The sequence below is a fragment of the Mytilus trossulus genome, chromosome 8, assembly GCF_036588685.1.
Source record: "Mytilus trossulus isolate FHL-02 chromosome 8, PNRI_Mtr1.1.1.hap1, whole genome shotgun sequence".
Taxonomy (NCBI): Eukaryota; Metazoa; Mollusca; class Bivalvia; order Mytilida; family Mytilidae; genus Mytilus; species Mytilus trossulus.
In genome coordinates, this window is record NC_086380.1 from 37,315,819 (window position 1) to 37,339,341 (window position 23,523).

General features: G+C 32.3%; 1 protein-coding gene and 1 long non-coding RNA gene across 2 annotated transcripts in view; one reads left to right on the plus strand and one right to left on the minus strand.

Moving 5' to 3' along the window:
* LOC134680915 (uncharacterized) overlaps positions 1 to 23,523 on the plus strand; it is a 499,914-nt gene that overhangs the window by 23,729 nt on the left and 452,662 nt on the right. The gene's annotated exons all lie outside the window — the stretch shown is intronic.
* LOC134680910 (eukaryotic translation initiation factor 4H-like) lies at positions 6,439 to 20,220 on the minus strand. The gene is made up of 8 exons (XM_063540204.1): positions 20,090 to 20,220; positions 16,945 to 17,149; positions 16,420 to 16,468; positions 15,695 to 15,759; positions 14,912 to 14,996; positions 14,345 to 14,626; positions 12,861 to 13,069; positions 6,439 to 8,934 (listed from the first exon to the last, which is right to left on the minus strand). The coding sequence occupies exons 1-7, from the start codon at positions 20,137 to 20,139 to the stop codon at positions 12,885 to 12,887; spliced, it is 921 nt and encodes a 306-aa protein (XP_063396274.1). The 5' UTR covers positions 20,140 to 20,220; the 3' UTR covers positions 6,439 to 8,934; positions 12,861 to 12,884.

Consider the following 23,523-nt stretch of genomic DNA (forward strand, 5'->3'; position numbering starts at 1 on the left):
TTTACTGTTTTTCAGTTATGTCTTTTTATAACTTTATATGATATGCATATAACATATACACGTAATTGTATGCTTAAGTAGATGTGTTCACGTTAGTCGTGGTGACATGATGTTTTACAATAAGGGGGGCGAAAAAGCCTTTGCAATAGTGGCTGGTGTCGATGACGTGACGTCATACAATTAGGAGATTGATAAGGTCTTTGCAACCATGATAATCATTCGTTATACCATTATCAGTCGTGAGTATCCTTGGTAGGAGGTGCATATACGTGGCATACAGATATACCTGCGTGTTTATCCGTACAAGATTATTCTAGAAACACAATTCGTAAGAAACATGAGAAATATAACCGCTAGCACGTGTTCAGATTTCCATTTGCTGTCCTTGAGTTTAGTATAACTGCTTCATACTTTGTTTTCATCGTGATTTCAGTGCTGGCATGAAAATAGTACCACCATTGGAAGAAGCCGAAGGGATACTTTTCAGAACTCTAACAACAAGGCTCATTACATGAAAAGGGTGTCAACCTTTTTCACTGTTGTTGATGACAGTGTTAGGTCAAATCGCTCTTCAGGTATTTATTTTATTAATCGGACTATGCATAATGGTGTAATTTTATGATAAAATTAAAAGTGATTATCATTTGAGTCAACATCATAAAGGTCACTCATTCTAATACTTGAAGTTCAACTGGTGAGACTTGTTGTAATGCATCATGGATATGATGCAATGGTAATTTATATTACTCTGATATTTTTTAAACATAGTGCACTAGGTTAGCTTTGACGTTCTAACTTTTATTTAAAACTTTTAAATATTTTCGGTCCCATTATATGTGCAGACATAGACATTTTGTTTTATGTACCTCTGTCTTTAATTTAGTATAATACGATATTGTGAAGGGTACATATAGTACCGTGTTTTATAGAATTAGATTCATAGTAATTGCATGTTACTTTGTTCCCTAGAAACATAATCTATACATGGAAGTACTTGTATAAGACATGCTATTGTTCTATCAAGATTATTTAGATGAAGTTTATAATATATGATTATAAATATACAACAGTCGAAAGATATGTGTGTAGCTAGTTTTCTTTCAAAACGGTTTAAATCCACAAAGCAGAGTAAAGACAAAAAAGGTGCTTTGCGTTATTTTGTGTACAGATACAGTGAGACATTTTGTACAACTTTGTGGATACCATTTCAAGGAAAGCTTATAATTGTTATTGTGAATTGTGAATTCTAACCCAATTGTAATTTGTTTTATAAAACCAAACTGTTCAACAGGTCAGAAATTTGAACATACTGCTCTGTCAAGTTGTGAAAGTGCAAGGTGTTTAAAATAAGCAAACTTACAATCCTAGAAGACTTTAATTCTCTTAAATGTTATGTGAAAAACATATTTTGTTTCAATATGAAATGTTTAAATTCAAATAATGTCTTGTTTTTATGAATAAAGAACACTTTTGTATGAATGCATAGTTTGGACATTTTTATTGCAATTCAAAAGTACAACCTATCACCTCTAGCATGACAATGACAATTCAAAATGACAATTGAATGTCTATACACAATTTTAGACTAACTATTCACATCAACATTAAAGTGAAATTGGAGTCTTATAGGATTTGTATGTTTTATTCTATCACCTTGCACTTTCACAACTTGAACAGTGGGTTTCAACTGCTGAAGCTAGTTCTTTTTATTATTGACTTTTCAGTTTGGTTTTAAAAGGCATATTGCAATTTGGTCAGAATTTTGAAAAAGTTGCAATAGGTGGAGAGCCCTACTAACCGGCAAGTCACAGTAAAAAATTATCATGATAACTAAAAAAGTTTAAAAACGTTCGAATGACTTCTCGTGTTTTTGTACCAATAAAAAAAATCACAAGCCAGGGTTGTGCAGTTTTTCTGCGTCTTTATGAAATACGTGTAGTATCTATTGATACATAAACTGTCGATTAATATTGTTTTTATTTTATTTTTAGGAGCATCCATGAATACATTCCTGTACCTATTAACGATTGTGATCGTAACATGGTATTTTACCTGAAGGATATATTATTTCTTCGACAAAACGAAAAAAATAAACAATAGATAAAACTTAACTTATTCAGTGATGTATTTACAAATTTTTTATATATTGAGTCTCACTATATTTCATGCAACATGTTAAGCAGAAAATACAAGTTGCTTCAAATCTTCATCATATAATCTGTGATGTAAAAATACTTCATACAGTTTGGATAGTTTTGTAAAATGTAATATAAAGTACGGTCTCAAAGCCAAAACAACTTTTAAGTATTCAAATAATCATGATAATACTGCCAGACAAAGAACAGACAGTAGCATGCTCACAGGATATATACGGATTCTTTATTTTCTCTTGTGTCTTTTTGTTTTAATAACGATATTTGTAAAGTGTAATGTTAGTCATTGTATTGAATGCTATCAATCAGAAATTATGCGTTTTGTTGTATAAATTACGGCTATATTCAATCATGTAAAATGTTTCAATACCTCATAATTACAAACAGGAAGAACATGAAGAACCCAAGTAAATGGCAAATTTGACAATTTTTGTTTGTTATGATATAGTATTCTACTATAAAAGTTTATTGTATTCATAGTTATAACAGTTACGTGTTATGGTTGTATACATTGTTTTATAATTTTAATATCTGATTAGAAGAACGTATAAATATATCAAAACGTGAAAGGAAATCGTCATTTTTATTCCATCCTGTTTCGACCGAAGATACATCGTTCTCTAATTACACAACACTATTAGGGATACTTATAATGTTTGTATATGAACAATCTAATATAAAAACAAATTGCTTCATCATGTATTAATGTCTGTTTTTCTCTAATATCAAATTGTCAACTCGAGATAAACGATAACACTGTCATCACATGTGATTAATTGCCAACATATCTTTTGGAACATGTATATGTTGCAAGGAGATAAGGTATATTTTCCTTCCTGTGATACAGATAATTTCCAAACCGTTATAACGCGTAAGCATTACTTATCCTCATTTTGATGCTGAAATATACTTTGGTTTTCAGTTATAGACAACATTTTAGTGAATGTATCATGTGAATTGTGATATCACTGAAATTATTGAATATATTGCTATTGTTACATTGAAATTTAATGATGTTCAACATTGGAAATCATTAAAAACCAAGGAATATATCTCCTTCATGCAAGGCTTTGATTCCGTGTCCAGATTCGGATATACATTACGTCTTTATTTTGTTTTTTTGTTCAATCATTCGCTCTTCAACATTTCTTTCTTATTTTTATTTTTTTGATTTTCAAATATGTTCGAATCGAGCATCACTGAAGAGACATAATAGTCTGAATATGCATCTTATTTCATTGGTGAACATTAGTACCGTTAATGTTGTTACTTAAATTTCGGACCAGCACAACTTCATATGTGTGATTTGTGTTTATTTCTAAGCAGATGATCAAATTTCATATACTGCAATTTTGAAAGATGTCGCCACGTTCTAAGTGGCTATATACATGTCATAAAAAAAAATGTATAAGGATCCTGACCATAATAGTACTAAATTGGTGTTACGCTTTATATTGTCATTCGGAAAAAGTTTATTCTATTTTGGATTTGGGTGTCCTTAGATTCGTTTCAAAAATGTACAGAAACATGTAACATTTGCTATTATTATTATTTTTTAATGTAACGCTGAACAACATATGCATGTACATTCAGTTTTCATGGAAATGTTTTAGATTGTTGGAAAATATTCTAAGTAGATAATGCTTACTCTAAATTGCTCCAATTCAGATAAGATGTGAAAACTTCTCATTTTCTTTGTACGTGTCTGTCCCAAGTCAGGAGCCAGTAATTTAGTGGTTGTCGTTTGTTTATATGGTATATATTAATTTGTTTTGGTACATAGATTAGGCCGTTAGTTTTCTCGTTTGAATTGTTTTACATTGTTATTTCAGGGCCTTTTATAGCTGACTCTGCGGTATAGGTTTGGCACATTGTGATCCATTGTTGAAAACGGTATGGTGACCTATAATTGCTAATTTCTGTCTCATGTTGGTCTCTTGTAGAGAGTTGTCTCATAAGCAATCATACCGCTTTTCTTTTTTATATTCCATAGATCTTGATCCTCCAAGTGAAAAGATATACAGTAAAAATAAACTCTTAACGCTTACTGAGGCACATTTATATAGCAACATACTAGTAGATTATAAATGTAGGACCGGAGGTACAGCTTTATTGTTAATTACAATGCACCGAAACTCGACAAGGGAAAAATGTTGAGAACTACAAGTTTTTACGATAAAAAATTATGAAAAAAGTTTTCCTTGTTGTACACTTTTCAAGTTTAAGAAAGTTGATACGATATTAGAGCTTTCAAATTGGGTGATATTTATAGGCGAGTGAAAATAATAACAAAAATTTATTTTAATGCACCCACCTTACATACAGCTTATTCGTATACCACTCGGAAGCCCATCATTCGTACTATTTTTTCCCGGTCGTAAAATATTTTTGAGGTAGTTTCCGTCAAATCACGATGAAAGGTGACAGACAATATCTTATTTTACAAAACGCCAGCATTTTGAAAGTTTTGTCTTCTGAATAATGATATCGTGTTAGAACAGATGTTAAATTAGCTGATATATGATAAAACTACCATCAAGAATAGAATGAAAGACTCAAATCTTAAAACTTTCTAAAAATTCAATAGGCCTATAATCGATGAATCTCTTCTATTTTTGACATATACATATTCAAACCCTAGGAAGCATTTAGCTTGTATGGCAATTTTATCTTTTTTGGAAGTTATTTTTTTCATGAAAAGTTATTTTCTGTAAATATTGCGAAATCAACAATTTTGTTTGCATTTGATTTGGAACTATGTTCGTTTATTTGTAAGGATCAGATAACTTTTACAAACAAAAATTAACATACAAGTACTAGAAAAGGGCATTTTGTTTAATTCTAGCAAAATTTTTAAAGTGTTCAGTAGTGACCTTTGTACTTGTTTGAACGAAAATTGCACAGTATGAATTATAGAGGTCCGACCAAAATAGAACAGAAAATACAGCTTTTGAATGATATATTAAATAAACTTATCATAGATACCAGGATTGACATTTTGTATTTGCACCAGACGCGCTTCGTCTGCAAAAGATTCGATCATCAGTGACACAAGTAAGTAAGTTTAAAAGGCCGCATGTTAGGTTTGTGCATTAAAGTCGTTAAAAAGCACCCTTTTGAAAACAAGCACTCACCTATTAAAAGTATGTCACAAAACAATGATTTTTGCAATTTAAAAGGTTTTCTTTATTTATTATAGTTTTAAAGATAATAGACATGAAAACAAATTTTAGACAATTGGTAGCGTTCAACATTTCAACTCCCGTCAGATTTTCGCCATTTACACAATAATATACCAAACTTTCATTTTACTCCCATTTTCAATTTAAAACATGTTGGTTATCTTGGTTAGAACTAAGAAGGTTGAATCAGAGACATTTTAAACTAAGATGCCCCAATGATAATGTGGCCTGGTTTGGTTAAATTTGACCTAGTAGTTTCAGAAGAGATTTTTTTAAAAAGATAACAGACCAAGGCAGAGACAGACGCCAAGTGATAAAAAAAAGGTCAGCTATTCAATAGCCAGAAATAATTTGAAACAGTCAAAGGTGCTTTGTCAGTTACAAATATGCCACATTAGCTTCGTTTTTTTAAACACCAACCACTAATGAAGAAAAAACATGAAGCTTTATTGTTGTAGTCATCTTGTGCCGTATTTGGCACAACTTTTTGAAATTCTTGATTCTCAATGCTCTTTAACTTTGTACTTGTTTGGCTTTGTAAATATTTTGATATGAGCGTCACTGATGAGTCTGATGTAGACAAAACGCACATCTGCGTACTTAATTATAATTCTGATACCTTTGATAACCATTTACACCAAAAATATGTCTGTAGTAAAACTCACTACATGTATTGATTTTTTTTATTATACTACATCAATTATATGTTTAAATGAGATAACTAAACAGAGCTCATTAATTCATGAAGCTGCTTCCAAATTTTGAATTTTCTCATCACTGCCACCTTTAAGCAAAACTTTTGGTTCTATTGTTATATCTATTCTTTAAAGTTCACTTTAGGTCTTGGATTTATATAAAACCTCTTATGGTTCAATGTTAAATCTCAAGGATATCACCAGTGCAGTAGCCATTTCTTTCTAGGTAAATGTATGAAAATACAATTATCATATTACTAGTATATTGAATATACTTACTTATTTTTTATAAGACATTCCCTTTCCAAATGTGTATTTGGTGCAGTAACAGACACAACAAACACTACATGATTCCCTTAAATGGTCATAGTTATAATGTACAACCTCCCATAAAGACACAAAAAACACTGATATGTTACAAATTTATTATTATTTGTACAGTGCAATCTGTACAGCATATACAATTCATGTACATTTGAACACATTTATTATGTACACAATGAGGGATAAACCAGCTAATATCAACAGCGATAATCAAACCTACTAACAAAGCTTGTCGTATCCACCCTCATCTTGTCATGAATGTATGCAATATTTCCTACACATTTAAATGTCAACAAACAACTTAGTTCAACAAGGAAGGAACCTTAATACTTTTGATACTTCAGCAATTTTTAACGAACATTATCTTTTTTTAAGAAAGTAAGGGCATATCATATGCTGTAATATTGTAGTAAAATAAAAATTATAAAAAATAATAAAAAAATTAAATGAAGTGTAATCTTTTATAATAACAGAGACACCCCTCTGACTAGATGTAATGTGATATAACCTCACAAATTCCTTCCCCTGCCCCCAGCCTGAAAATGACGTTGGCCAATTATCAAAGAAATTTCTCAAACAGAGGATTTGCTGTTCTTTCGACATCAACATTGAAGACCTTTTTTTATTTTAAAATTTGAAACTAGGATCATATTTCTATCTTTATACTTTTCGTGGAAACTCATCAAACTGTCTCAAATAAATAGACAGTGTGAATACTGTATTAAAAATAACAATTTACATCGACCTGGTTTTATTTCAATGATGCATCTGGTTTCTGAACAATCCCCTCAATATTTTTATGGGTTTTTTTGTATTGTTTGGTTGTTGTCTCATTGACAAACATCACACATATATTTTTATTCAAATTTTCGAGTTTCTCTAGTTTTTTTACTTCAATGTCAATAAAACAAAAGTATGAAATTATATTTAAGATTGAAATTTAATAAAATATTTGCTCCAAAAATTCCATGTTATATAAAACAAGTCTTCATTTTAATTGTATTTCACAATTTTATGTAATACAATAGGAAAATGCCCACTTCAATATTACTTAGTCCTTCACTTATAAAACCTCAATGTTCAAACAATGTGTGTGTGTATTTATGCAAAGAATAGCAGCACTAAATGTATAACACCAAGAACCATTTACATACTAACCAATTTTTTGGCCAGTTGTTCAATTAATTTTAACATTTCTCTAGAGCATTCAAACTGTTTTAGGTGTTGAATTTAACATTGCCGAGGTAAATAAAGGCATTTCTATTGTAGAGTCACCTGAATCGTATGTTTTTGACCAAACAAATACTAATTTCAGCACCTCACAATGTATTTCAATAGCACTGGAGAAAATATATAATTATTTAACAACATGACCAAGAAATTGGTTAACGCATAAATGGTAACTTATATAATGTACATAATTTGAGTTAGACAGCTGAATGTTTGCAGTTTAAATAATAAATGTCTGAAAAGCAACCAAGGACTAAAAAAACAAAAGCCAAGAACAAAGAACACATCACTAACACATAATATGTAATGATATATATTCTTCTCAAACAAACAGCCCTTACTCACAATATAATAGTCACTTAATTGTAACAATATATATATACAAAATCTTGTCAACAAACACCAAGCACTTGTTATATATGAAAAAATTTACATGCCATGATATTTATGGGTCTTTCTATATTATCTTCAAAATTTATCATCTAAACAATAAATAAATGTATCAATTACTCATCCATATAAATGATTAAGATATAGTTTTTTATCTTTTGTAATGAGATGGTTTTTGAATAAATGCAAAGGAATGGAGCGCTTTTCTTTAGAATTTCTAATATTTTTAATATGGAAAACTGAATTGCAAAAGAAAATAGAATTAAAATCTGTTATCCTGATTTTCAAAAAAATCATCCTGAGAAAATTTATAAACGAATTACTTAAAAACATGTTTATGTATGATTCTATTTATAAATTTCATTGAAAAAAAGACGAACTTAATCACCATTTGACTTGAACAGGAAGTCTTATATGGATAAATCTTAACAGATATAAAGCATTAGCATACATTCAAATTGATTCATGAGCTTAAAAAAAGCAGACATAAAAATCTTGAGGGATGAATAGATACAACAGTGACCGTTATGGCATACGGGTAAAAGAAAATTTTATTTTGAATATTCAAATTTCCCTACATCTGTTAACTACTAAGAAGTATTCTTGTTTGATAGAATTTAAATTCACTAAATTGACTAACTGTTTTAAACACAACCATAACAAAATGTCTATTTCCTATCTAACTAACATACATTGCAATTAAAAGATCATCATCAAGACTCCCAACTCTTCTGATAAAAAGCTATAAAAGTATGCTTAAGGAACAAATGGCCTAATTTCAAACAAGGTTAGAAAAAAACAATTTCATTGGAAATAAAAGTTGGGTAGAAAAATATATGTTTATTAACATCAGTAACAATCTGAAAATCTCCGTGTTGGTCATAATTCATGTAATTCTTGGTAAGCGCTGGCCACATGGACATCTTGAGAATAGTGAGACAATGGAGCACGTTTGAGTTTCTGAAAAAAAAAAATATATAAGTTATACACTGAATATAGCGTAGATACTAAATCGACAATAGTATGTTATGAAATAATATCAGTCAAATAAATGAAAGTGTAATATATATTATCTTACCTCCTATAGATTTATAGAGATATGATTGGTTAAAGGACTACACGTGGTGACTATGTATATTTGATATAGGGTGTCCTAAAAAATATAGGGTTAGTTACCATATGGGGTTAAGAAGGAGTTACTTCCCTTTCAAAACAAAAAAGATGCCTTTATTAAAAACAATACGGTTTATAAAAACAACACAGTGTTGAGGGAAAATCTGAAAGGATTCAACAGACGCAAAAATTTATGATGGAAGGTTAAAATAAGTTCATAAAACATAAATAAAGCTAATAAGTTGTTATGGTTGGCATAACGAAGTTACTTCCCTTTCAAAACAAAAAAAGAAATCTGGAAGTATTCAACAAAGGAAGAAACTGATACATGAAATGGACGATTGAAATAAATTCATAAAACACATTTAAAGCTAAAAAGATGATATTGTTTGCATTTGTGTTCTGTATAGTATTCTGCTAGTCAAAACTCCACATGTAAAGATACCGTAGCTTGTAAGAAAAATTTGTTACACTGTGTGCTAGTGACCTAATACGATATATATGGGGTCAGTAAATTTTATATGGGGTTTCGAGCTTCGATCTCACCCCATATTGAATTTACTGATCCCATATATATTGTATTAGGTCACTAACACACCATGTAACTAATAATATTGTTAAGAATCTGGAACAGTACCTTTTCATGTAGTTCCTTTTTCAAAGCCCACTTGGTGTTTAGAGATGAAGGTAAACAAGAGGCTCTCAAGAGCCTGAATCGCTCACCTTAATTTTTTTGGTTAAATCTCTCATCAATGATTATTTTGGCTTTTCAATTTATTTAAATGTTCTTTGAATCGTCCTATTTTCTTCAAAAGCAAAAAAAAATCATTTTCTCCTATGTTCTATTTTAGCCATAGGAGCTATGTTTCTTGACATACAAGGAAATAAAATATAAAATTTATACTAGATACTCTGAAACTCATTTAGCCTAAGTTTGGCTGAAATTGATACAGCAGTTTCAAAGGAGAAGATTTTTTAAAGTAAGTCAACATGATGAACAAATTGTGAAAAAAAGTCATTAAAGGCCAATAACTCCTTAAGGGGTCAATTGACAATTTTGGTCAAATTGACTTATTTGTAGATCTTATTTTGCTTAATATTTTTGCTATATACAGTTTATCTGTATCTATAATAATATTCAAGATAATAACCAAAAACTGCAAAATTTCTTTAAAATCATCAATTCAGGGGCATTATACCTGAAAAACCAGTTACCCAATTCGTCTGAAAATTTCAGGACAGGTAGACCTTGATCTAATAAATACTTTAACTTCTTGTCTTATTTGCTCTAAATGCTGGAGTTTTTGAGATATAAGCCCAAAACTGCATTTTACCCTGTGTTCTATTTTTAGCCATGACGGCCATGTTTTTTGACTAAATAGAAAAAAAACACAAACTTTATTTTATACACCCTACTGATCATTCAGTTGAAGTTTGGTTGAATTTGGTTGAGTAGTTTTAGAGGAGAAGATTTTTTAAAGTTAGCAAATATGATGAACAAATTGTGAAAATTGTCATTAAAGGACAATAACCCCTTAAGGGGTCAATTGACAATTTTGGTCAAATAAACTTATTTGTAGATCTTACTTTGCTGATCATTTTTGCTGTTTACAGTTTATCTTTATCTATAATAATATTCAAGATAATGACCAAAAACTGCAAAATTTCCTTAAAATTACCAATTAAGTGGCAGCAACCCAACAATGGGTTGTTTGATTCATCTGAAAATTTCAGGGCTGATAGATCTTGACCTAATGAACATTTTTACCCATGTCAGATTTGCTCTAAATGCTTTCGTTTTTGAGATATAAGCCAAAAACTGCATTTGACCCCTATGTTCTATTTTAAGTAACGGCGGCCATGTTTTTTGACGGATCAAAAATCAAGGCACAAGCTTTGTGCAGGATAATCTAAGGAACAATCATGCTAAGTTTCATCCAAATCCATTCAGTAGTTTCAGAGGAGAAGATGTTTGAAAAATTGTTAACGACGACAGACAACAACAACGACGGACGCCAAGTGATGAGAAAAGCTCACATTTCCTTTAAGAAAAGGTGAGCTAAAAACGAAAGTAAAATATTTGTCGACAACAAATAAATAACATAAGTTCCAAATGATTTTAGTTTCCTACTTACTGAACAGTTAACAAAAATGAGAAAATCAGAGGAGATATATCAATTTTATGACAATGCTTGAGAAATAATTGTTTGATTGAAATATGTGTACAAGTCTTTTCAGAAAAAGGGGGGTTATTTTTTTTACAAATGAACGTAGTTATGCAAAATAAATCAACCAAGATATTTAATAAATTGGATTATTATAGAAATAAACTAAAATATTTCATCTATCATGTCTATCATCTAAATGTCTTCAAGGACAGAGATGATATCATACAGGTAGATAAAGAGAAATATAACCTATATAATTTAATCATAAACAAGAATGTGTCCAAAGTACACGGATGCCCCACTCGCACTATCATTTTCCATGTTCAATGGACCATGAAATTGGTTAAAAATCTAATTTGGCATTAAAATTATAAAGATCATACCATAGGGAACATGTGTACTAAGTTTCAAGTTGATTGGACTTCAACTTCATCAAAAACTACCTTGACCAAAAACTTTAACCTGAAACTCGCACTTTCATTTTCTATGTTCAGTGGACCGTGAAATTGGGGTCAAATGTATAATTTGGCTTTTAAATTAGAAAGATCATATCATAAGGAACATGTGTACTAAGTTTCAATTGATTGGACTTCAGCTTAATCAAAAACTACCTTGACCAAAAACTTGAACCTGAAGTGGGACAGACGGACGAACAAAGAGACGAACGAACAGACGGACGCACACACCAGAAAACATAATGCCCCTCTACTATCGTAGGTGGGGCATAAAAATTAAGTAGTAGGCTAAATTAAAATTTTATTACAATAATATTTATTATTATTATCAAAAACTTCTTTAAAAGCAAATGAATTCTCAGCATAATGTAAAGAAAATAATGAAGAACTGACACTACACAAAAAAAAATAAAAAATCTCAAAGATTTTTCAAAGCAGACGCATGTGAAAGCCACCTATAATTATAATTTAGCCTACTACTACAATTCTTATGGAAAGCCCTGTTAACCAACATAGGCGCATAAGTTTCTAACCTACCTGGATACATAAGTATTTAACCTACCTCGACACATAAGTATTTAACCTACCTCGACACATAAGTATCTAACCTACCTCGACACATAAGTATTTAACCTACACATAAGTATTTAACCTACATCGACATATAAGTATTTAACCTACCACGACACATGAGTATTTAACCTACCTCGACACATAAGTATTTAACCTACCTGGACACATAAGTATTTAACCTACATCGACACATAAGTATTTAACCTACCACGACACATGAGTATTTAACCTACATCGACACATAAGTATTTAACCTACCTCGACACATAAGTATTCAACCTACATCGACACATAAGTATTTAACCTACCTCAACACATAAGTATATAACCTACCTCAACACATAAGTATTTAACCTACCTCTACACATAAGTATTTAACCTACACATAATTATTTAACCTACATCGACATATAAGTATTTAACCTACATCGACATATAAGTATTTAACCTACCACGACACATAAGTATTTAACCTACCTCGACACATAAGTATTTAACCTTCATCGACACATAAGTATCTAACCTACCTCGACACATAAGTATATAACCTACCTCGACACATAAGTATATAACCTACCTCGACACATAAGTATTTACACAGCTATTCTTGATTACTTCCTTCACTAACGTTTCTACTTCTAGTTTTACTTTCAGCATCTGCAGCTGCTTCACGTGGTTTACCAGTACCAAATATACTAGTGTTACGTTCAGCTTCACTCTTCTGTAGTACTGGAGCCGCTACTGTTCTTGGCTTCAGTTTTAGTTTAGGCCTTGCTGCTGCAGATTCTGAATAAATAATCAAACTATGATTTATATATCAAATATTTGCAAACAAAATAACAGTGGCGGATCTAGAACTTTTCATAAACTGACCTAAGGGGAGTCCACTCCAGTCATGCTTAGTAGATTCCCTATAAAATCAACAAAAAAGTGGGGGGGGGCCCTGGGGCCCCCTGGATCCGCCTATGTAATGACTCTTAAAATTTGGTTATGTTTGATTCAGGCATTTGTCATCATATATTCTTAGCTTCTTGGTGACACAGATTTATTTAGTTCTGATTCACATGAATGCTATAAAGCATTGAACAAAACTGATTATCACAAACAAGAATGTGTCCATAGTACACGGATGCCCCACTCGCACTATCATTTTCTGTGTTCAGTGGACCGTGAAAATTGGGGTCAGAACTTTAATTTGAATTAAAATTAGAAAAATCAAGTCATAGGGAACATGTGTACTAAGTTTCAAGTTGATGTAACTTTAACTTCATCAAATACTACCTTGACCACACTTTAACCTGAACTTCGCACTATCATTTTCTATGTTCAGTGGACCATGAAATTGGGGTCAAAACTATAATTTGGGGTAGGGCATCAATTATCATTACTACCAAGCCACATTCTGTTTATGTGCCTGTCCAACATCAGGAGCCTGTTATTCAGTGGTTTTCTTTTGTCGCTGTATATATATTTTTTTTGTACATAGATCAGGTTGTTTTCTTGCTTGAATTGTCATTTCAGGGATTTTTTCATACTTTATTGTTATGCGTTTACTTTTCTGCATTGGCTAGAGGTATAGGGGGAGGGTTGAGATCTCATAAACATGTTTAACCCCGCTGCATTTTTGCGCCTGTCCCAAGTCAGGAGCCTCTGGCCTTTGTTAGTCTTGTATTATTTTTAATTTTAATTTCTTGTGTACAATTTGGAGTTTAGTATGGGGTTCATTATCACTGAACTAGTATATATATTTGTTTGGGGGCCAGCTGAAGGACGCCTCCGGGTGCGGGAATTTCTCGCTGCATTGAAGACCTGTTGGTGACCTTCTGCTGTTGTCTTCTCTATTGTCGGGTTGTTGGCTCTTTGACACATTCCCCATTTCCATTCTCAATTTTATTTGCTATGGGGTAAGGATTTTTCTCTTTGTTGAAGACTGTGGAGTGAACTATAGTCTACATCATTTGAACTTAAGTGGTAAGTTGTAACATTGGCAATCCTTCCACAGATTTCTCTACTCTATACTCATGTCATACATGTTGTATACATTATGTTGCCATAAATTACCTGGAGATGGTTCACGAAATTCCTCTTCCCGCATAGGTGGACGGTCTTGTCTTGATCTGCCACCACCTCCAAAAGATCCACCACCTCCACGATCGTACCCTCCTCCTCCTCCTCCTCTACTGCCACCATCAAATCCTCCTCGGTCTCTGTAACCCCCTCCTCGACCTCCTCGCCGATCACCAAATTGTCCATCATCATTACCCCTGTCATTCCATCCACCTCCTCCATCCATGCCCCCTCGTCCACCCCTTCCTCCTCCTCTATTACCTCCACGGAAACCTCCTGAAATACAGCTGACAGTTAAACAACAATTTGAAAATGCTTAAAAAAACATGATATTATAAAGTATAATTATTTTTCCACTGTCATCATATTTAAAAACATTTGTTTTTAATTTTTAATTTGAGTTTAAAACCAATTAATAAAAAAATAAGATTCTCTAGATCTTCTTGCACAATCTAAAATAATTTCAAATTTGTTCTCTTTGTTCTGTATCTGACTCACTGCTTACAATTATCTTTATAATGATTTACTTGTTCAAGGATTCTTATCCATTAAAACATTTACCTTGACCTCCACGACCTCTGCCCCTATCTTTCCCTCGATCTCTACTTTCTGCAATATCAACTCTCAGATTTCTGTCTTCAAATAACTGAAGCATTAAAATTGTAATATAAAATGTTGTGAATGCAATGTTAAAGACTACATAATAAATAAACATGCAATCTTTACTTTACTATGCACATTTGTGAATCAATGTGTTCTGTCACTTGTAGATTATTTTTCTATATTTGAATTCTTCGATAAGGGCTATTCCTTTAAAACATACACGGTACCCAGGGAAGGCACTTTAAAAATAGGGTAACCACCTATAGAGGCAAATCAAAATTTCACATACATTTCCACTATGCAAAAACATAGATGACACCCATCCATAGTTGAGATTTGGAAGTGCCTTCCTTGGGTCTCATGTATGTTTTTATGGAACAGCCTGAAGTTATTTTATAAATATGTGTCTGTAGGATATTAAGAAGCAACAATTTGATTTTTATACTGCATGACAGATATTTGAAATTCAAGTGAAGGATTCTGGCCATTAATTGGCTACAGTCTTGTCAGTCATGGTAAAGCTCAGTGTCGGTGTTTCTGCAGTACAGGCTTTGCTCATTGTGGAAGGCTGTACGGTGACCGTTAGCTGTTAATTGCTGTGTCATTTGGTATCTTGTGAAGAGTTGTCTCATTGGAAATCACCCCACATCTTCTTTTTTTATAATTAGTATAAAATTACTCAAATGCTATTTACTGCCCTTTGGTCTTCATTCCAACAAATAAGTATAATTGTTTACTTACTGCACCATGATAGGTGAGAGCTTCTTTCAATGAATCTAAATCTTCAAATTCTACATAAGCAAAGCCTGAAAATAAACATACAAATACTCTTAATTCATAAATGTTTGTTGCGCCCACTTGCTATACTATTGTTGAACTTTGTTGGACAAAAAAGCCAGATAACTTATTGCAAATACAGAAAACACAGCATATAAATAATGCTACAAATTTTAAATGAAAGTTTTCACTTCAGCAAAACCTATCCTCTTGAATTGTTATTTTTAAAAAATTGTAAAAATTCTTTACTTATAGTTTTCTCTAAACAGATTCAAGTGTTTATGCATTAACCAATCATTTTATTGGCTTTTACAGACACAGATGCAGTATTAGATGTATTGGGATATTTACCTTTCAATTAAGCCCAATTATATTCCAATGAATTTCTCATAGATGAGTGGCCTCAACACTGCTTTTGAGCAACCATTCATGTATGTGAAAATTTATGTTTTCCATCTACGGTTGAATTTACATGCATGTATTAACATGTATTAACATGTTTAAATCTCAAAACACAAATAGCTTATTTTAACATTCATGTTTTCACAACCAGTCACCAGTATTTGTTGCTAAGGATATTAAGAAATCTATTTTTCTGTATATATTTTGTAGTTTGAACATCAACTCTGTCTTCAAATCAGTAATTTCCATGTTGGGAGAATTGCTCAATTGAAAAGAATATATCATACCTTTAAATTTATCTGTATCTCTGTCTCTTACAAGCCGTACACTTCTAACCTGTAAAATAATACAATATTGAATATTACCATATTTTATATAATATTACCATATTTCATATAATACTACCGTATTTCATATAATATTACCATATTTCATATAATATTTACTGTTTTTTTCCAATTCATTGTTACGATTGCAATGGACAATTTTGCTGTTTGAACACCCTAAATAAAAATAATTATAAATATGATGATATCAGATTTTAATGAAGTTACGAATTTATTTAGCTGAAAAATCAGAATCTAAAAGCAAGATTACTAGATCTGCTTCAGCAAGACTGATGTTGAATAACATGAAAACTTGAGTTTATCTAGATGTGCCAAATAAAACAGTCTATACAAGCATAATAAATGCTAATTGTCTGAAACCTTTTAAAAATGTTAACAAATGATTATTTCTTTAACATGAATTTACAGACTTTTCATCATGTTCATTGCAGGCATGTATCAGGATCTAATTCAATTTATACTTACTCGTAAATCTTTAAATATTAATTCTAAATCTCCCTGCACTAATCCATTGGGTAGATTACCAACATATGCTGTGAAAGGGGGTTCAGTGGGTAGAGGCTTCTGTCCACCACCGCCACCCCCACCACCTCTACCCCCTCCGCCACCACCTCGATATCCTCTGTTTTGACCACCTCCTCCACTATTGTAGTTGTCGTAATTATCACTTCTGAAAAAGAAAAGATACAATTTGAGTGTTAAATAATTGGGACAGCATATTTTTATTAATTGTTGTTGAAAAATATGTTCATTTTTTTAACACCTTTAACGTTCAGTGGCAAATATTTGGGACACATTTAGGACAGATACAAATGAACTATCAAAGCGTGAGGGCGCTACAAAAGTCACTGCCCCGAGGTAAATGTTTTAATGATTTTTACTAGTTTTATCTACATAAAATACAAATGTATAAGTAACAATATACATGTATACCCTGGTTCTTACAAGTTAACATATTCAATGTTAAAAATGTGTTAAAAAAATGATCACGCCACACCGTATATATATATATATATAGTCTATAGACATGATAGAGGCAGGGTTTTGTCATGGTAAAAGCTACTCCATTATTAAATTTTCATCCATGGAGGTCCCAGAGAACTTGTAATATAAATAAACTAATTCAGAGCTTAAATAAATTTTACAAATATAAGACATAGATCACGTTAATCATGTTAATGATTTATACAAGGAGATGGCAGATCAAGCAGGTCAGTATTGTATTTTACTTACAATAGAAATCTGGCAAACACACAGTCGAATCCAGGGGGAGGCCCCCCTTATCATTGGCTTATGAAAAGTTCTGGATCCGCCACTGACACATATACATTTTTTTCAGGTTTAAATATTTACATTATTCTGTTAATTTTGTTTTATTGTTAATATTTAATATATATACCTTGCACATTCCATTTTTTATTGAAAATTTGTATTTTACTTTTTCAACAACAGGTTTTAATCAAATATTGATCTAATCATTTACATCTAACAGGCATGACAGGCCTCGACAATAACGCTTGTCCGATTGTCTGGTACCAGAGGTTAAAAAGGTCAGACAAGTGAAAGCTATACCAAGCTTGTCCGATGGGACAAGTAGAATCATTCTGCAGAAAATAAATTTTAATCCAACTTTGATGAACAAAGTATAATTATTAAAAAAAAAACAAGAAAAGAAGATTTGTTTTGACATCTTTCCTTTTTAAACTGAAACTAATTGAAACTTTTTATATCTCAAGACTCCTCAGACTTGCAATCGATAATTTTAAACTGGTTCTTTGTCAAGTACTTTTAACAGGTAAAAAGCACACTTTTCTCAGAAACCAGTCTTACCCTCAACCATGCGCTATTTAGATAAGGTAACTTTACAAGACAGTTCGTCACCAGCTCGGAAATGATTCGGCTCCAAGTTTAATAGACAGTTGGGCACCGTAGGAGACATATTTCATAGACATGATTAATAGACAGTTTGGCAAAGCAGTAGACATTTCTGGACCAAGACAAATCAGAACCTCTTTTCCTACCTTATTTTGTTGCTTTATAATAATTAATACCAATGTCCATACCCTATTTTTTAAATAAGAATGAGGAAATTATTTACAATAAAAATCATCAAATCATGTTTGATCTCTATGTAGAAAAAAACAATACTTGCAATGCAGTGACCTATAGTTGTTAATTTCTGTGTCATTTGGTCTTTTGTCTCATTGAGTGACAATCATACCTCATATTCTTTTTATTGATTGCATTTAAATAAACTTTTTTCCACTTAAAAAAAAAAAGGATAAATATCCAATGAGTGTACATTTAGAGGCCAATCAGATGGTGCAAAGTATGATGAGACTTTAGCATTGATAAAAACTAGAATTTAAGTCCTGTGACACAACTAAATTCAGTTGTTCATGGCTCATATCTTTTAAAAGAATTTCAAAGGATATAAATCAAATTCTGTTCATTTTTTTTAATTCATTTTGTTCCTTGAATCAACTTGAAATGCAAAAAAGGTCGTCTTAAAATGTATTTTAATGTTGTGTTTAGGCTTCATCATACTTTTAAAATCCTATACTAGCCTGTAGCCCAGTGTAGGCTATAGTCATTATTAAATTAACTGTTTTGTTTAAAATTTGGGACATAAATGCTCTATGAAAATTTCCACTTGGGAGCTTTCATGGGGAGAATCCCCAGCAAATAGTGACAGTTAGAAGGTATGTTATAGTTATGAATTAATCATGATAATTGGCATCTTCGCTAGCCAAGGGTTACGATCCACTCCCGCTCTCTTCACCCTTGGCGGATTGAGATAGAATTTTGGAGACACAAGGTAAGGATTTTTATTGGTTGCAGTCAAAACTCGCTGCATCCAATCAAAATGCGCCAATAACATGATCACGTGTAAATGTAGAAAGTGTTTGTAAACAATTGCCACGTGTTTTTTGTGCAACAAATCTTTACATCCTTAAACATACGACTATATGTAACGAAAACTTGAATGTTTTTAATCAACAAATAGCAGTTCCTGTGTATATTTCATGCACAAATGCATGAATGTTGACCTATGTTTTCATTTCCGGTTTTACCAAGTGTGTAGAATCTAGACGCTACCGTGTTTTTACCTCCAAACTGAAGAGTTCAATTGCTACCATTGGTCAAAAATAATTTATTTGGAATTGGCGTGATTTGTATCTTCCGATAGATGGCGCAACACTGTTATCACAAATGTTGCCACAATCCGCCAAGGGTGAAGAGAGCGGGAGTGGATCGTAACCCTTGGCTAGCGAAGATGGATAATTGGAAGATAATGAACATGACAAATAGAAAAAGAATGCCAAGTCAGTTAGCACTGTCAATTTAAAAACATGTGTTTGATCTACGTGACATCATACTGAATAGATGGAGGACACGAAAATTTTAAAGTATAAAAAAATCTAAAACATCGGATTTTTTTTATTGTATGTTTGCACGTGTGGTGATTTTGGTAGTAGTTTTAGTCAGCATGGCGGCTGTTTTTCGCTTAAATGGATTATAATTGGGTCTAGCATGACAAAAGACAAGTTACTGAACGCTTTTACATTGAATTTCACGCAAATTGAGTGATAAACAACTGCAATCGGACCTGAATCTATCTCCAGATTGAAAATTATTGTCTTCACCGTAATCGGCCATATTGGTTTAGAAAACCGGATGTTCCGGTCAATAAGTAGTGATTTGCGATGCAATCACATCATACAATATGTTCAACGTCGTCTGCTGCATCATGAACAACCCTTTTTTCTATCCATGGGAAGACCCAATATCAACGTATATTTACTCGTAAATATACGTTGATAGTGGGTCTTAAATATACGTTGATAGTGGGTCTTCCCATGGATAGAAACAAGTGCCTGTGTATTTTAACCATAGGCCTACACCCACCGTGCCTACACCAATGGTGCTCTCGAAAAACCAGGACAATGTAAAACGCTGAAATATTAAGTAAAGCATTTACGCACGGAACGCTGAAATTTTTCGAATATTTAAAAGTCAAGTTAATATAAGAACCGAAATAATTGAAAAGGTGCCGGTTTGATCAAAAGGAAAATTAAAATGACAAATTCCGTGGCAGTCTAAGAAGATATAAGAAAAACTTGGTATGAGTGCCAATGAGACAACTCTGCACTGATCCAAGTCACAATTTGTAAAAGTAAACAATTGCAGTCCAAAGGCGAACCTTGGCTCACACCAAACACGCAGGCTACTTTGCCCGAGAGATTTGAAAGCTAGTTTTCTTTGTAAAACGACTTATTTTAAACTGATGATTGATTGTTGGTTGCCAGTTGCAAATATTTCATGCATGTTCAAGACGATAACAAATTAACAATATATACAACGGGTAGGTCATGTAAAAGTCCGTTCATGATGATGGTCGGCATATGTATATGCCACTGGAAAATGAGGCCGTATGTTGGATAGGGACAGAAATATTTTCTTGCAACAAACCGGCCAACGAGTTACTGCAGGGGTTCTAAACCTGTAGAGACCTTGGCCTCATTCTGACTAAACTTCGCTGCGTACTTTTACTTTGAATAAAGTGGATTGTCGTGCGATAACTTAAAAATGCAATTATTACAAATACGGATCTATCCCCGATTGCGAATACAAAAAAAAAAACATCGTATTCCTTTTATTGGTTATTTTAAAACATTGGCGTATGTAGGAACCCTAATGGAGCTACAATATGATAAATGCATATATTTTTTACAAGCATCAGTCCAAGGGAGTAACCATTAAAACTTCAAAAGGGGGGTTGGGTATGGTTTTTGTCGAAGTGAGAAATTTCTTTTCGCGCTATGTGCGAATAATTTTATTTAATTTTTTTAACGCTATCAATAAAATTATTGGGTTCAAAATTGACCACCGCATATATAAGATATAGGGGGAAATTTGCATTCAGAATATTTGTTGTCCTCTGCTTGAATATTTTTAAATTGGGGATCAGAATATTGTTTAAAGTAAAATACATATCCCCACCCTCATTTGAAGTTAATGGTCGTTCCATGACTAGGCCCCAACCTTTTCAAAATCAGTTATCAGCACCGGAAAATGTACCATTATTAAATCCTCTCATGGAAGTATCCAAGTCAAGTATTATGTCACCTTAGTGAAAAATATTTATATTTCCGATTCCCAAATAGATAACCATTTATCGTTAATATAAACTTTTTATAATTTCAATTTTCAAAATGCCGACACCTACAAATAAATATATGTGTGTCTTATATAGACAGCGGCAACTATTACATGAATATGCAGGCTGAAAATAATGTATAGGTATACATTTATATGATATGAATGTATTGAGCTTTTACAAAACCAGAACGATTAGTTGGATGGTTAACTTTAATTTATTTGGCCTTTTTGATACTTTATTTGGCCTTTTTAACTTTAATTGATGTGAGTGTCACCGGTGAGTCTTTTGTAGACAAAACACAAGTCTGACGCAAAAACAAAACTGCCATCCTGGTATCTATCTATGGTGAGTTTATTTAGATACGTAATAGCAGTATCCTGACTCCAAGCTACTACGTTATATTTGATCTTACTCTCAGCGTGCAATAGCGGGTAGAAGTGTATAAAACAGATATCAACACGGAACCTCAAACATTCGTGGCTAGCACAACGTTCATTGCGACACCACAAATTAAAAATTTCTTCCGTATCAAAAATTTGAACTGAAATTAATGATAAAAGGAGATATATAATCATATGCAACCGATAAAAATTGAAAACAAAACGTTAAAAACTGCATGCTAGCTACCGACGCGTTTTTCTAAAAAAAAAATATCTACCGAATGAGTTGATTAACTGTTAAAGGTTAACGTTAATCGTTCAAAATGTACATTGAATTCCATGATTCCATCTGCCGACATGATTGCAGATAGTAACAAGTCGAAAAGCAAAACATTTTTTTTAACTCAGGTATAAAGCCATTTTATTGGTTAAAGTTCAGTAGAAAATATATATACATACTGATCCATACTCAACGCTACCATATATACTATTCGGTCTAATACAAGTTGTTCAGTTATCACTGTTTCTCCTAAATCATGGGACACGGTTCCAATTGAGTGTCCCCTTGGTATCTTCCGACCCTTTTTAAAAAATATGATATCATAGAATCAAATGTGCTTGATCGCTAGATCATACATGGACCCCTTTCTTTTTTTTTAGAGAGAACTTTAAAGGATAAAACCGAATAGTTCTGAATTATCATCTGAAACGCTAAGCTTAAAGAGATTTTTTAAAACATCAATACACTTGTTCGATGCTGGTTTAAATAGGTTACAATTGCCTGCCTCTGGTCTTATTTTCTACATAAACCTCTAAGTAACAGTAACTGTTGATTTCATTTCACGACGGGGCTTTTTGTATAGCTAACTACGCAATATGTGCTTTGCTCATTGTTGAAGCCGGGCCGTACACTGACCGATATATGTTAACTTCTATGTCATTCAATTGGTCTCAGGTGGAAAGTTATCTAATTCAGGCAATTGCAATTATTCCACAAGTATACCACATCACATTGCCTGTATAACAGCTAGCGTAGAGAAAAAGAAAATATACAACACTCAAAGAACTCATTGTTATATTACATTTAGGAAAAAAGACTGATCCACATGTACTGGTATTTGTAGTATATGTATTTTTATCCATGCATCTGTTGAGTTAAGCCTTTTAACTGAATGTTATAGTTCGTTCTTATGTTGTACTGTTACACCACTGGCCCAGGTTAGGGGAATGGTTGGGATCCCGCTAACATGTTTAACCCAGCCACATTTTTTATGCATGTGCCTGTCCCAAGTTAGGAGCCTGTAATTCAGTAGTTGTCGTTTGTTTATGTGTTACAACATTTTTTTTGGTTCATTTTTTGTACATAAATTAGGCCGTTAGTTTTCTCGTTTGAATTGTTTTACATTGTCATTTCGGGGCCTTTTATAGCTGACTATGCGGTATGGGCTTTGCTTATTGTTGAAGGCCGTACGGAGACCTATAATTGTTAATTTCTGTGTC

Bases quoted from the DNA above. Each gene is read 5' to 3' on its own strand.
- LOC134680910 (XM_063540204.1), bottom strand. From the start codon at position 20,139: ATGGCCGATTACGGTGAAGACAATAATTTTCAATCTGGAGATAGATTC. The intron at 15,760-16,419 runs GTATGATATATT...GTTTATTTTCAG, and splicing joins AGATACAGATAAATTTAAAG to GCTTTGCTTATGTAGAATTT. The intron at 14,627-14,911 runs GTAAATGTTTTA...GCTGTATTTCAG, and splicing joins CAGAGGTCGTGGAGGTCAAG to GAGGTTTCCGTGGAGGTAAT.